Source organism: Brachycentrus maculatus, unplaced genomic scaffold, assembly GCF_059751285.1.
Source record: "Brachycentrus maculatus isolate JH-2025_06_01 unplaced genomic scaffold, ASM5975128v1 h1tg000368l, whole genome shotgun sequence".
NCBI classification, from domain to species: Eukaryota; Metazoa; Arthropoda; class Insecta; order Trichoptera; family Brachycentridae; genus Brachycentrus; species Brachycentrus maculatus.
In genome coordinates, this window is record NW_028281117.1 from 458,568 (window position 1) to 474,665 (window position 16,098).

At 39.5% G+C, this 16,098-nt stretch overlaps 1 protein-coding gene across 1 annotated transcript in view; it reads left to right on the top strand.

The window, feature by feature from the left end:
* Positions 1-16,098, top strand: part of HERC2 (E3 ubiquitin-protein ligase HERC2) — a 109,473-nt gene that overhangs the window by 84,621 nt on the left and 8,754 nt on the right. Inside the window, exons 70-83 of the mRNA XM_088269954.1 lie at positions 861-958; positions 1,850-1,994; positions 3,439-3,611; positions 4,221-4,348; positions 5,082-5,240; positions 6,089-6,303; positions 7,360-7,454; positions 7,538-7,644; positions 8,122-8,299; positions 10,338-10,461; positions 11,683-11,812; positions 13,093-13,199; positions 13,414-13,541; positions 14,189-14,338. Coding sequence (XP_088126080.1) covers positions 861-958; positions 1,850-1,994; positions 3,439-3,611; positions 4,221-4,348; positions 5,082-5,240; positions 6,089-6,303; positions 7,360-7,454; positions 7,538-7,644; positions 8,122-8,299; positions 10,338-10,461; positions 11,683-11,812; positions 13,093-13,199; positions 13,414-13,541; positions 14,189-14,338 — 1,937 coding nt within the window. The remainder of the gene's footprint in view (positions 1-860; positions 959-1,849; positions 1,995-3,438; positions 3,612-4,220; positions 4,349-5,081; positions 5,241-6,088; positions 6,304-7,359; positions 7,455-7,537; positions 7,645-8,121; positions 8,300-10,337; positions 10,462-11,682; positions 11,813-13,092; positions 13,200-13,413; positions 13,542-14,188; positions 14,339-16,098) is intronic.

Genomic DNA, 16,098 nt, shown 5'->3' on the forward strand with positions numbered 1-16,098 from the left:
GAAGAAAAAGAAGAGATTTAAAAAGTTTTTGGGTGGTAAGGGCTTGTGGAGCGAATGGGTAGCGAGAGAATGACCAAGAAAGAATATTTGACAAACGCGAACGCAAGAGCAGAACGAGTACAGCCAAAAAAGACTTAAATGCACACAACTTAAAATCTGGTGGTGTCAAAAGTCTACATAATTGGAGGGCATGATGACTAGAAGGATGGATATGAAGGAAGCTACGAGTGTATGCCAGGACAGATTATTATAATTTTTTTCTTTATTTTAAATTCTTTTGCATTATACAAACATGACAAATTCAATACAAAAAATATGAATAAAATATAAATACAAAAAAAGATACCACAAAGGCATTGCCTGTGTGTGGGTAAACAATATAATTTAGGTCATAGTAAAGGACCCTGGAAGAATACAATAGTTATAAGAAGTTGAACTAGAATGAAAATGTTAAGATAAAATACAAAAATACAAAATATCAGAAAACAAAATTAAAATAAAATTTAAATTAAATTAAACTTAAAAACATAAAAAACTTGAAAAAGTAAAAAGCATGCAAGTTAGCAAGCATGTACTATATGAGTGATATGTCTACAAGAAAATGGAGCTGAAATCTGTCTCTTCAATAAAAAATCTAAGCAAAATTTTATATCTAAACAAACCTAGGACGATTTGCTTTTTTAATCCTTTCCTTCTAGTGATGTGTAGCTAGTGCAAGAAAGAATTTTTCTAAATTTTCTGCTTTTATTTCTAATATTTCATAATAATCTATTTTGAGGCCTATTATAACTTAGTTAAATAAGAAAAAATATCACAAAGATAGTGCTTGAGATGTTGATTGATTTTATTACTGTTCCCAGGGGATACGGTGCGATGGCACTTCACTAGCGATGGCTCCGTGAACGGGTGGGGCTGGCGCTTCATCGTGTATCCCGTCATGGCCTACCAAAACCCTAATGTAAGACCGACACCTCAATACATATTCTATTCCAGATTGTACCACTTGACCGGGTGTTGCGGTGTTTCAAGCACACCTTCAGTCTGGCAGACCTGACACTTGCAAGTAAATGGCACAATTTAACTGCATATATTGCGTTCCAAAGCTTTGTTCCTTTCAAAATATTGTTCGTTCCAAAAAAGTTTTCATTCCAAAACTTAGTTTGTTCCAAAACTTGGTTTGTTCCAAAACATTGTTTATTCCAAAACTTTGTTACAAAATATTGTTTGTTCCAAAACTTTTTTCGTTCCAATAATTTGTTTGTTTGAAAACTTTGTTCGTTCCAAAATTTGCGCCTGTATGTAACTTTGGATGCTCATTCTTTCGTGTGTAAATTGGTAACATGTTAACTTAACTAACTAACTAACTAACCATCACGCCGCTTCCTTGCAGGGGTAGGCAGAGAATTCTCTCTGAACGCCACACCACTCTGTTTGCAAACGTTCTTCGCCTCTTCCACGTTCATGCATTTCCTCATACATACCTGACGATTATTACCACTCCTAACCTGACCACTCTCAAGTATTTGGCATACCTGATTGTGTTTTTCTCGGTCTTCCTTTGCTCCTTTTTCCAATTATATTTGCCTCATAAATTTGTTTTACCGTTTCTTCACTCATTCGTACATGTCCAAACCATCTCAATGCACCTTTCTTAATTTTATTGTTAACTTGATTGACAATTACATCAATGCAAAGGTGATCATTATTCTTCTGACCTCTATCCACACTCCAGTGGCGCATAGGGCACCACATTGAATAAACACTGAATTACTTCATCATACAAACAACTCAAAAAACTTTTTGATATTCGTGTAAACATTTTACAAATAATTGTTTTCTTCTCCTTTAGGATGTTGGCTCAGACCGTGGAGTCCTATCCCGTGCCAGTGTGGAGACCGCCATGAAGCTCCTGGGGCCCCCTTTGCCACCCTCGCTGCCCATGGCCCCCCGCCTCACAGCGGCCCTCCTCCACTGCGTGCTACTGCCATCTCTTGGTGAGTTATTAATTTTAAATAGAAGAATCTGCTTATTTATTGCCAATGTTACTAAAATTAATCGGTGCTCAAATCTGATACACTGACATTTATATGTGTGTATAAAGAAATGTTCACTCTTAGGCCTAAGCGAGCGGAGTTTATTGTCCAAGTGTCGTCTCTTTAACGCCTGCATCCTAACAGTGTTGCTGTACGGATGTGAGTCGTGGCACCTCACCAAAGCTCGAAGCAAGAAACTAGCAAGTTTTGAAAATAGATGCCTGAGGCGAATACTGGGTATAAAGTGGTATGACTTCGTCAGGAATGACGAAGTGAGGAGAAGAACTCAACAGCCCCTCATACTGGAAGTCCCGAAGAGAAGAAGGTGGACATGGTTGGGACATGTCCTTAGAATGCCACCTGAGGGCATCAATCCCTCGTGTCTCTTCTTCCAACCCCGAGGATTCCGGCGCCCCGGAAGGCCGCTGACGACCATTCACCGACTATACTCAGCGGAACTTCGAGACGCCGGACTGACCTGGGAGGAAGCCAAGGAGATGGCGCGTGACAGAGTGACTTGGAGACGACTCGTGTTGCTCCACCTAGGGAGCGAACATGGATAAAAGAAGAAAGAAAGAATAAAGAAATGTATTCCTTTAATTTTTTTTATTTAAAATGTGTTCCTCCGACAAAATACAGTGGCACAGAGAAAAACCGAGATGGCGAAGTTACAAAGCGATGGATAGTAAAAGACAAAAAGTTAAAAATGTGATATAAATGTGTGACTAAGTTTCTAAATGCAACTAACAATATGTCCTAACAACTGTTCCATGAATATATTTCCTTAAAAAAAGTGATAAATAAAATTATAACAAAATAAATCGTATTATATAAATATACGCATATATGCTTTACTTGTAAAGAAGTATCTTGATGACTTTGTCATTTTGAATATTATCGAGAAGTTAATGAAAAAAGAAAATAAATGAATATTTTTTTCCCCAAATAGAACTGTAGTCAAAGTTATCTAAAATATGTAGTTATCTAAAACTGTAAAGGCTCATCAATCAATAACCCGCCACTTAATTTTCTTTAAACCCAGGTTCTTTAACATAATTTCATTTTTATTCTTAAATTATCATCTTTTTATTGAAAAAATAAATTTTTTTCAACATAAATATATGGAGTTATTGAAAGGTGAGGCACTAAATTTTTTTTTTAAATGTTTTTTCAATATATATGAAGTATGAAAGATGTGCGGCTTCAAGCGCTGCCGGACTCTTACTGAATTCTGTGATTGCGAGTAAGGCCTGCCTTAACTTCTGTATGGACTTGATGATGGCGTAAGCCCCCGCTTAATACTGTTTAAGAATTACATTTTAGTGTTGGGATTCCTAACCGCACTATGGAGATGGGCAGAATTTGTTTGATTTGCTTGTTGTTGACTTGCTTGTTGGCTGTCCAGGAGCCGCGCAGGTGGCGTGGGCGTGCCGCAAGCTGCGCGCGCAGATAGTGGCGGGCAGCGCGCCCCCCGCGGGCGCCGCGCGCCTGCTGCCGTACGCGCTGCTGGCGCAGCACGACTACGAGGAGCCGCTCGTGCGCATGGGCACGCACCTCATGCACTCGCGCTACCTCCGGGTAACCCACCTCCCCTAGACTCTAGCAACACTGCCAACTGCGCTCTTGTCTTTCTGGCCCGTCTGTCATACATACCAGTCAGGTCGATCAGACCAGTACTACGGATTCCCGGATAGGAATGGGATACATTTGATGGGATGATGGGATTAGAATTATATACTAATCACTAGTGACCTAATAATAAGTAACCACAAAGCCGACTCCGATGTGTACAATGTTTTTTGGCATCTCTTTCGCTCTTCCAAAAGTTAACAAATAGAATGTTTTTAAGCATCTCCCGCTCTCTACCAACAATATTTAAAAAAAAAAACGCTTTTAAGCTTTTCCCGCAAACATGGGTACGCCATATGGTCAACGAAATTAAAGAGAAATACTGGCTACTATAGGAGACAAAATGTAGAAAGCAGCAAAGACTGGGGCATTCGGGGTTGCATCCCCACACTTCCATGGTACTCTATGGTCATTGGTGACTTCCTTGATCCCCAATATAATCACAGTGAAACGCCCTTGAGGTAGTATTTTATGAAAATGGCGCAATATAGATTATTCAAAATTATTATTATTACTATTGTATCCCGTACTCATTGTAATGATTGTATGTGTGTTTAGGAAATGGCCGCCCTGGCTTGCACGCTGAAGCTGGACCGGCAGCTGTACGTGGGAGCCGACGCGCCTCGCTGGGGCTGGCTGCGGCGCTACTGCTACGCCCTTCGCACAGCCGAATCCCTCATCTACAGGCAAGGATCAAATCAGCTATACGCCTTTTCTAACACTCTTCTTATCATTCATCGTTTACTTTGTGTAAAGTATTGCACAAAGAGAATGATGAATGATAAGGGGAGTGTAATACTACCATACAGCTTGTTGCATTTGAATGATAATATGCAGATGTATCATATATGTTCGTATAGGTAGGGCTTTATTAGCAGTTTTTTATTCCATTAATTTCGATTGTCCGCCTCCGTAGTGTAATGGTCAGCGTGTTTAGCTACCGTGCTGGAGGTCCCGGGTTCGATTCCCAGGAGGGGTGAAAATAAATATTAGTGATTTTATACTGTAATATTTATTTAATATTACCCTGGACTGGTTCCTGAAGCGCAAGAGTGATCACCTTGCCTTCATGTAAGTAATGATCAAGATAACACTGCGTCAATTCAATGCAGTGCCCTATGCACCATTGGGTGCGGATAAGGTTATAATAATATAATTTCGATGCATTTTCAAACACTATTTACCAAGTGAAGTTGAAATTAAAAATTGATAGATATTACCACAAAGTGACTGCTAATTAAATGAATGGAAATTTAACATATTTTCTTTAACTCGTTCAATGTGTATAAAATAACACAATATATATCTTAATGTTTGTATGGACACGAGAGCTGTGTTCGATGCACAAACATATTAAGTCTGTCTGTCTTTTAAGCAGTGGTTATTTTCTTCAATTTATTGTTTTCATGTCGTGTGTAGGAACCCGCTGCCGCCATCGTTCTGCCTGGAGGTGCGCAAGCGCATCACGGAGCTCGGGGCGGACGGCGGCGGCTCGCAGACGGAGCAGCTCACCCCGTGGGAGGACCACTCGCTGCTCACCAAGCAGCACGATGAACAGCTTCTGCAGTGGCTCAACAAGTAACCCCGTTCAATATCAACCTAAATACAACATGAAAATATTGTACTATCTGTACTTTCAATATTTATGGTTTAGTAAGGCCGACTCAATTCTCGCCCCTCAAATATGTCTCGGTTTCAATATTATTTGTTGATTTTGAACATTGTGGAAAACGTGATGATTCAAATGTAAAAATAAAACACTTATGTAGGACTGCTTTTTCAGTTTGTTAATGTAAACATGACTAGTTTCGAAGAACTACAGAGTTCTCATAAACAGATGAAGTTTGAACTTCTAAACCCAGTTTATATTTTGAACTCAAAAAGTGATCTTATACAAGTATTTTATTTTTATATTGCCTGCCACATTATCCATGATTGTGTGATTGTAAATTGAAATTATAAATTGTTGTTATAAATATTATGCTTTAACCCTTTCCGGTCCCCCAAAATTAAAAAAAAAATCTAGCTAGCAAGTTTCATTCCAATTGGAAAACATATTTTGTCCTCTGCTCCACATACTGTTGTAATAGATACGAGTGACAAAAATGTAAGCTTGGAATTTAAATAAATAAACTAACGATGAAAAAAATGTTGAATAATATCCGACATGGGACCTAAGAGCAAAAAGTCAATGTGGAATGACATTCCACATTGGACCAGTAAGGGTTAACATTCAGTGCACCATTCACTCCTATATCATTTTCAATTTTTCCATCCCTAAAAAACGTACTATTTGATTTCAACTCTTTTTGGACATACTGTACAGCTGTATATCCACCTGTCTCTACCCTGTATGGCTCCATATCAGTGTGAGGAAGGGGAGTAAGAGGAATGTTCCGGCATCTAACGGTGCGTTCTGACCTCAGGCGGCCGCAGGATTGGTCGCTGTGGTGGGGCGGCGGCGGCGGCGTGGTGTACGGCTGGGGACACAACCACCGCGGGCAGCTGGGCGGCGTGGAGGGCGCCAAGGTCAAGCTGCCGGCCGCCTGCGAGGCGCTGTCGGCGCTGCGCCCCTCGCAGCTCGTGGGCGGCGAGCAAACGCTGCTGGCCGTCACCAACGACGGCAAGCTCTACGCCACCGGTGAGTGCCGACACCTGCTAGCCTGCTAACCTGACCGGAGCGAACCGCAATTTTCACATTGTCTTTAAATTTCGCTACTTAGTTCGTAAAACATTGCTTCCACAAGGGTCACAACCCTCAGTAATCAGGAATAAGACGGGGAAGTTCATAAAACAAATCAAATAAGAAGCTGGAATGTTGACTGTTGTCCACAGACCTTCCGTTCCACTAGAAGTGGAATTAGTATTTTGTATCCTAGCTTAATTTAAGAGTCTACCCCCTCTTCAACCTTCAACGTCCCAAGGACCCAATTCTAAAATTTAGAATTAGCTTCACATATGGTGATTAAAAATGATGCGGAACGCATCGAAACATGTGTCACAGTAGATTTAATGAGATAGTGGTATTTACTAAGCAAAAATTTGAATTAAAAATAATGTAAGAGTTCCTGACGCCAGTTTTATGTTTTATTGATTACAAGAAAGTTTTTCATTGCGTAAAATGGGAACATCTGTGGAAAGTTCTCATGGAGATGGGAGTCCCATCCCATTCGATAATACTCATCTATGGACTTTATGCCCAAAGCAAGGCACAAGAATCAATGACATAAACACTGCATGTTTCCCCACTGAGAGAGGTGTAAGACGGGATGCATACTCTCTCCTGACCTCTGTTCATTAAATTTTTGTTTTCTTACCCTTACCTTTTGTCCGCCTCCGTAGTGTGATGGTCAGCACGCTCGGCTACCGTTCTGGAGGTCCTAGGTTTGATTCCCAGGGGGGGTAAAATAAATATAAGTGATTTTTTCACTGTAATATTTATTTAATATTACCCTGGACTGGTACCTGAAGCGGAGGGCTGATCACCTTTCCTTCATGTGTAAACGATCACGATAACACTGCGTTTATATGAAGCAGTGCCCTATGCACCATTTGGTGTGGATAAGGGTTTTTTTTTAAATTTTTATGTGTTTTTAATAAAATACAACTTAGTTGACTCAAAAAATCTGTGTTTGATTTTAAAATTAATTGATCAATTTATAATTTTTATTATATTATTGTTTTCTTCCTCTCATAGGTTACGGAGCCGGCGGGCGCCTGGGGATAGGAGGTATCGACTCGGTCCTGGTGCCCACCCTACTGGAGTCCATTCAGCACGTCTACATAACCAAGGTATGCAAATATCACTATCCAATTCTCCGTATATTCAACGCGGACACGTTTGACAATGGTTTAATACCGGCTTTTACCTGCAGGTGGCTTGCAACTCCGGGGGCAAGCATTGCCTGGCGCTGTCGGCCGAGGGGGCTGTGTACAGCTGGGGGGAGGGCGAGGACGGGAAACTGGGACACGGGAATAGAGTGTGAGTTTATTTATTATTATTATTTAAAGTTTGTATTTTAAATATGGCAGGACATCTATAAACCCTCTAAAGGCCCTAAATGCCGAAAATTTACCCTCTGTTCGGACTAGTGGAGTGTTCCGATTACAGTACAGTAGATTACAGAGTATCTGTCCTTCAAACTAATTATGGGCGGAGTTCACCTATGTTTCGAATGGCTAGTGAGTAGAATTCATGTTTTTAACACACACACACACACACACACACGCATGCTCACACGCACACACACACACACACACACGGATTCTTAGTGGATGCTTCTAGCTAATTCAATATATTTTTATTTGAATCCGTGTTGGGAACAGGAGGGATAATCTAGTGTGGGCCAATCAGGAACATGTCAGCTCATTGCTCATCCTCAAGAGAAGGTGGACCGTTGACTGTCATCAGCAGACTAGAGATGCTCTTGCTCATGCGTGTGATGTATGCATGTTCCAGGCAATACGACCGGCCCAAGCTGATCAACATGCTGGTGGGCATCGAGGTGATCCACGTGGCGTGCGGCGGCGCGCACTCGGCCTGCATCACGGCGGCCGGCCAGCTCTACACGTGGGGCAAGGGCCGCTACGGCCGCCTCGGCCACGGCGACTCGGAGGACCAGCTCTCCCCCAAACTGGTGAGTATCCGCCATCTCCCGAACAACCGACGTGACCAAGTGACGGCAGTTTCGAGAGAGCATAACTTAAACAAGCTCGAGACAACATCTATATGCAGAATGCGATTAAGCCACTGCTGGTGCAGTGCTCACTTGTTTGGAATAAATGTCGGGGATACTGCCATGTGTGAATGTTGTCTTGAAGAGGAGGATCTAGATCACGTGTTCTTTGGGTGCCCGTTGAATGCCGGCTACCCGAGCTTCCTTTCAGACCTCTCCAGCATAAACGTTCCATTTCCCGCCAACATCTTCACCTTATTAACCTCCCCTAACAAACTTGTATATAAAATAAACTAACTAACTAACTAACCATCACGCCGCTTCCCCGCAGGGGTAGGCAGAGAGAATAGAGCGCCACACCACTCTGTCCTTGCAAACATTCTTCGCCTCTTCCACGTTCATGCATCTCCTCATACATACCCGCCGATTGTTACGACTCCTAACCTGACCACTTTCAAGTATTTGGCATATCTGATCGTGCCATGTTTTTCTCGGTCTTCCTCTGCTTCTTTTCCCAAATTTGTAAATATCTTAAAATTAATTGTATACATTTGTAAAGGTGTATGATAACTCACTAGACAAACTCACATTACTAATAAAACTAACCCCACTAGCAGGAATACTAACACTTGAAAGTCAAATGTAAAAAGTGGAAATAAAAAATTACTCGACACTGGCTATAACACCCAAGATGGGTGAAAAGCCATTTAAAAGAAGAAGAAAAAGAAGAGAGAGCATAACTTAAAATGTCATTACTTTGTTTTTTTTTAAAGCAACATAAGTACAGTAAACCCCCATATAATGTCCCCATATAATCCTAATCGTATCTCCTAATTGCATATCGACCTTTTTCACATCGGCGAGGGTTAAGAGGAAAATATTACTTCTGGTGTAATTCACATTTATGTCCACTTGCTATTTTCTATCTGATTATTATATTATCTTATATACCGGTTCATCCTCAGGCATGTATGTATGTATATGTATGTGCGTATTTATTTATTCAATGGCTAATGCCTTTAACATAATACATACATATCATTGGCGTGCCTAGGGTTTACCAGTAAGGCAAACCCATTATTTTTCACATTCGTGAATACATGATGTACCTATAATTTCTTCACCTCATATCATTCCCAGTGTAGTAAGCACCCAGAAAGTATAATAAATATAAACAATGTATTGTAATCATTGTAAGAATATGCATACATGTTACTTTTGTAAGGTATAGCCATCACCTTTAAATAAAGAAAATGTTCACTATAATAAAATATCTTCCTCAGATATCAACCATAACCATAATGGCATGCATAGTGTTTAATAATCATATAAGCGCGCGATAATTTAAAAACAGTCATACATTAATTATGTATTTTTAATCATTTGGTCAAGATTTAGCCATTTTTATTTGGAGTTGTTAGGCAAGCCGGGCTTTTGGGCTTCTAGGGAAGTACCGCCACTGATACATATATACAGTATCTAACATAAAAATACACTAATGAATACACTAATAGAGAAACAAAAAGTCTTAAACATAAAGTAATAATAAAATAACAAATAGTAAGCACTGGTAAATACACGTTTCCTTCACACACTATCAGCGATCAGCGAGAGAGAGTGAAACACAACTTTACATTTATCCATTATAACATGGAGAAAAAATGCTGAGAAAGTACACACTTCAAGGTGGATAACAATATATTAAATAAATCTATACTTTCAAAAGCATTGTATTTTCAGGGTTTTTTTTAAACAAAAAAGGTTATGTATATGTATGGATGTGTCTTAACAAATAAAAAATATGTTTTATGTAATATATGATGTTAATTGTTATGTACATAAAAGAAAAAATAAATGAGTAAATTCTTGGATGAACTGGGTCAGAATAAGCAAGAGGAGTACAGCAGGGGCCGGTATTTATTCACATTCTGTCGGCACAAGTTGCGCATATCAAATACTAGGACAGCGAGGACACTTTATGACGGCACAATGTTTCCAGGTGGAGGCCCTGTTTGGCTACCGAGTGGTGGACGTGGCTTGCGGTTCCGGAGACGCCCAGACCCTGTGCGTCACCGACGATGACAACGTCTGGTCCTGGGGAGACGGAGACTATGGCAAACTAGGTAACTTGTATTCAACACTCTCCATATATCATTCATCATTCACTTTCTGTAATACTACGTACTTAAAAACACTATTTTATGACTGCCGGTTTCGTAATAACAATTTCATCATCAGGTCAAATGTCTTGTGTTAAGTAGTAGTGTTTTTAATTGGTTTGTTGGGTAAAATATCCAAAAATAAAACAAGGTTTGTTGGATTGAATTCTACATTTATTTATGTATATGTTAATAACATTTTGTGTGTGTCCAAATACTTAAATGCCCATACTTTCATATTCTTCTTCATCTTTGATGAGATGTCAAAAAATAAAAAAATAAAATATATGTTAATATGTGACGCATTTCGTCTTCTTAGGACATTATCCAACACTCTAATCTAAGAAGACGAAACCCGTCACGTATTAACATATACATAAATAAATGTAGAATTCAATCCAACAAACCTTGTTTTATTTTGGATATATTACCCAACAATTCAATATGGAATTCTACCAACTGTCTGCAGTTACATTAAATTTTTAATTGGTTAATCGTTCACTTTGTTTAATTTTCATTAGACAAAGCGAACGATGAATAATAAGGAGAGTGTTATATGTATGTATTACCATACCACACAATGCTTTTCATTTACCAAAGTTGTATTCATACTAAAGGTATCTCAACTTTCATCTCGAATTGAAACATGGGGGTCACGTCGGGTTCACCAGATGAGATGCTAGGTATTCCAGGTGTGGTATTGTGTGTGAATATCTAGCTCCCTTAACTCATCAGAAGATTACTGATAAAGGAAAGATGTACTTGCTTGATTGCAGCTTATTTAATGAAGGTTATAAGATAAAATAAGAATAAGTACGCTAAAATATTTTCTAAGGATTTTAAAAGCCACTGAATCTACGCAACAATAATGAAGTATAATAATCTGAAGTCGTGGTTGTTGGTGGAGCGACAATCGTGCAGAGAAAGAGATAGATCTCTTTCTATTAGTTTTATTGTTTCTTGCGTTCCGCTTGCAGGGCTACCAACCTGGTAGGTTTGTCAGTGTGTGTGACCTTACGGATTTGGTTGTTTATTCGGGTACCTACTCATGACCGAGTCGCCGCAATATTGATATATGAAAGTATGAATAATATTGATATATAAGATCAAATATGAAAGTATTACATTGCGAGAGTACCTACAAACTCCGGCGGGCATCAACATTATGTGCTTGTATTTTCCAAGGGCGCGGAGGCTCCGACAACTGCAAGGTGCCGCTGAGGATCGAGTCTCTGGCGGGACTCGGAGTGGCGCGGGTGGAATGCGGCTCGCAATTCTCTGTGGCGCTCACTCGATCTGGAAGCGTCTACACATGGTAATATGTCACTCGGACACTAGCATGATGCCATATTCATATATCTGTAGAGTGTGATGATTGTCTTTTTAGAATTTTTAATACACGTTTTACCCTCAGTGTGAAGGAATGATAAAGGCACTGAATTGATATTGAAATAAAAAAGATACTCATTTATAATATATATTATCATATTCATACAAAACCGAGGAAACCGAGGAAGACCGAGAAAAACATGGCACGATCAGGTATGCCAAATACTTGAAAGTGGTCAGGTTAGGAGTCGTAAAAATCGGCGGGTATGTATGAGGAGATGCATGAACGTGGAAGAGGCGAAAAATGTTTGCAAAGACAGAGCGGTATGGCGTTCTATTCTCTCTGCCTACCCCTGCGGAGAAGCGGCGTGATGGTTAGTTAGTTAGTTAGTTCATACAAAACAATTTTAATACCCTGATGCCAAATTTCATAATTAAAATTTAGTTTAAGTAGTGGTCCATAGTTATAAAGCTACAAATAGGAATTTAATAAAATTACCAGAAGAAATCATATTCACTAAATTGTTTGATGTTTTAAGGATTAAAAATGCATTATGAGATTATGTATTAAGGCCAGAAAGCGATTATTTTTTATAACTAATTGTATGATGTAAATGATCATTGAATTCATTATTTCGATGTTTAACTTTTTGAATAAAAAAAAAACATAATATGAATCGAAAAATTTTGAGCAATCCTGAAAGACTCCCTAACATATGATCCAAAATGTATATCTGACACTTTTATAAATCATGACATCAGACCCAACAGATCCGGTATTTCTCACTCGAGTACCGAAAGCCGATATATCAGATTTTGGTTCTTTCTTCTCCGTCTTATTCCTTATTGCTGAGGGTTGTGACCCTTGCAGAAGCAATGACTCTTCTCCAGTTATCCCTTGACTGCGCTGCACGTAGCGCTCCAACCACTGAGGTGCCTGCTGCTGCCTTAATTGCCAGATTTTGGTAGTCAAAAGGAAAACTTTATTACATTTTATCGAGAACATTATCTGGCCAGATAGACGTACAATGTGGTCCAAAATATCACAAAATTTTTAATTGAAGCATGAAAATACTTCTCTCTGCTACTACTGCCGTCCCATTTCCCCATACTAGCCTGTAGAGAGCTATACAACTTCCATACACCAGGCATACATGCCCTCTGGCCGCCTTGACTCTCTTATTATGTTTAGACTTCCATATTCTTCTTCATCTTTGATGAGATGTCAAAAAATAATATGTTTAATGGTGATGAGTGTATGTTCAGGGGCAAGGGAGACTACCACAGACTGGGACACGGCAGTGCGGATCACGTGAGGCGGCCACGCAAGGTGCACGCTCTGCAGGGATACAAGATCATCTCCATTGCAACAGGTATCAATTTAAAAGACCTTTCCCATATAGCATTCACTCTCAATTCCTTCACACACATCATCCGTACCCATCAAATATATTGTTTTCTTCCCTCACCTTGCCTTTATATTGGTTAACCATGAAGTTAAAACTATCCAATTTGGTACATTTTGCACCAGTGAATGTGAGAAGGGTCAAAAAAGAAAGGAAATAATCGATTGGTTTGATTGGTCAGGTTCCCTGCACTGCGTGGCGTGTAGTGACGCCGGGGAGGTGTTCACGTGGGGCGACAATGACGAGGGTCAGCTGGGAGACGGCACCACGGCTGCAGCCCAGCGTCCACGGCCCGTCCTCGCTCTACAGGTATTTAATTTTTACTTTTCTTTTCTTTTTCACCCATGTAAGTTGCGTCTTAAGGAATTAGAGCTTTACAGGTAATGTACGCTGATAAACTAAAGTATTGCAACGCTCGGACGCGATCTGTTCATGGTTCTGGGGGAAATGCGATGACTTAACATTTTCTGCAAATGCCTCGGCACTGTTCCGTGTCTGTCTACTATGCCGGTCGGGGAGGTATCTATGTACCAGCCAACGTCGGGTTGGAATCAGATCTAGCCGACTGACTGAACTAACTAACTACTGATCCCTATAACTGCCTACACTAGGGCAATTGTAGAAACTTGGGACGATTTTACAAACTTGTATTTAATTAGATTGTCAGTGGCCGGGACATTTAAAACTTCTTCTTCTTCTTGGAGTAGACCTTGTGGCCTGTTTTGAAGAAGGATTAGACTCCTGCGACGTTGATTCCCAGCTCCATATCTTTGGTGGTCTACCTTGAGGTAAGCCATGCAATGCGATGTGGGGGAGTCTGGATGGTTCCATTCTCCTCACATGCGCATACCATTATCTTCTTCGTTGTCTTCCCCACCTAACGACGTCTTGGATCTGGCATATTTCTTATTCCGGGAATGCTCAAGGTCCTAAACACTTAACTGTTTGTTTGACAGGGCAAAAAGATCAGCATGGTGGCGTGCGGGTCGGCGCACACGGTGGCGCTCTGTCGCGAGACCCCGCGCGTGCCCCGCTCCCCCTGCGTGCCGCCCCTGGAGCTGCACCTGCTGCACTCTCTGCCCACCGCCGCCCTCCTCAACAGGCTGGTGAGTCCACATCCACATGTTTCCTACCACTCTTGGACAAAACATAACTCTACTTGTGAATGTGATGAGACAATATCGAAAGATGTCTCTCATTTAGTGGGGGTATCTCCAATTTTTTTAAAAGAAAGATTCAAATTGGAAACAGAATTTGCAAAAGAAGGTCTGCAGTTGACAAAAATTGATGAGGCAATAGGATATAAGTATCGATCAGATTTAGTGGTGTATTATTTAGAAAATATGACAAGATGAATAAGACAAATATAATATTCTCAATATTATTAATATTTAAAGCATTTACTTTGTGGTTAGTCATTTTTACTTATTTATTTTTTTACAAAAATGTTAATAAAATTAGTATATAACCACTCACCGAGATTTTTACGTCTACCGGTTTCGAGAATAAAAGAACACATACGATGTCTAAACAATAATAACTTCTCCGAATTTGCCAATCACCTCATAGAATCAAATCACGTCTTCAAAAAAGACACGGAAGTAAAAATATTAAACACTAATAATAAAGGGTTAAAACTAAATAATATGGAGACTTTTTATATTAGGAAAGCACTTAAAAATAATATTCCTCTAATTAACAACCAAATAAATTTTATATATAGTCCATTGTTTGATTCGACATCGATTAAACACGATTCGTCAATATCCAATTCGAACCCCCCACCACTCCTCTCATCCTACAAGTATATAAGTAGATTCGATTCCTAGTCTTATTTTAATGTACGTTTAACCTCGTCTCGTAACGCATGTCTGTATTGAAAACTATAGTGCATGTTGGTCTTTGGGTCGACCAAAAATCGCATATGTTAGACATTTTGTGTAGTTTTGAGTGTGTAAATGGTGCTATGGTGGTGAAGGGTAGTATTGTTTGCATGCTGTGTTAGTAATTGTGCTGATGAAGAGACGGGTACGTCTCGAAACCGGTAGACGTAAAAATCTCGGTGAGTGGTTATTTACTAATTTTATTAACATTTTTGTAAAAAAATAAATAAGTAAAAAGACAAATATATATGAACTATGTGACAAATCTTGATTGATATTGAATCCATTGTGTCTATTGTATTGTTTTTAGGGATCAACCTTATTCATTGATTATGAACTACACATTCACCATCATTTTTGACCGCTTCATACTTTTGAACGAGTCACGGAGAGTCTTCATCTCGGAGGTTCCAAGTCGAGATTTTGTTCTGGAAGTATCTGCTCTTGCCTCAATCCCATAAGTGGCTATCGGTCTAACACATGTTTTGTATATTTTCATTTTACTTACAACATTTTGAGTGTGTCCAAATACTTGTTCACAAAATCTGGATTATCTCCAATTACAGGAGTTATTTTCATATTATTTTTTAACATCTCATCAAAGATGAAGAAAGAATATGGAAGTCTGGGCATTTACGGGGCTGACGACCGTCATCGGCTGGTTTAAGTGATCACTTTACACACGTGTCACATTCACCAATTCTACCCATTATTGACAACCACACTACTCAAATTCTTGGAAGTTCTATATATATGAAAAATTTAGAAACCTTGTTCTTGAATCACTAGAACTTCACTAGAGACATCTATTGGTGGGATGTAAAGAAGCTTTTTATTAAGCAGAAACTCTTACATTAGTATGTGAGGTCCGAATCCTGGATTATAATCACACACATGAGAAACGCCAGAAAATACCATTTTCCTTTTTATTTAAGCTTATAATTTGACCAGATAATTTATTTTTCTTTCATTTTACTTTCTAT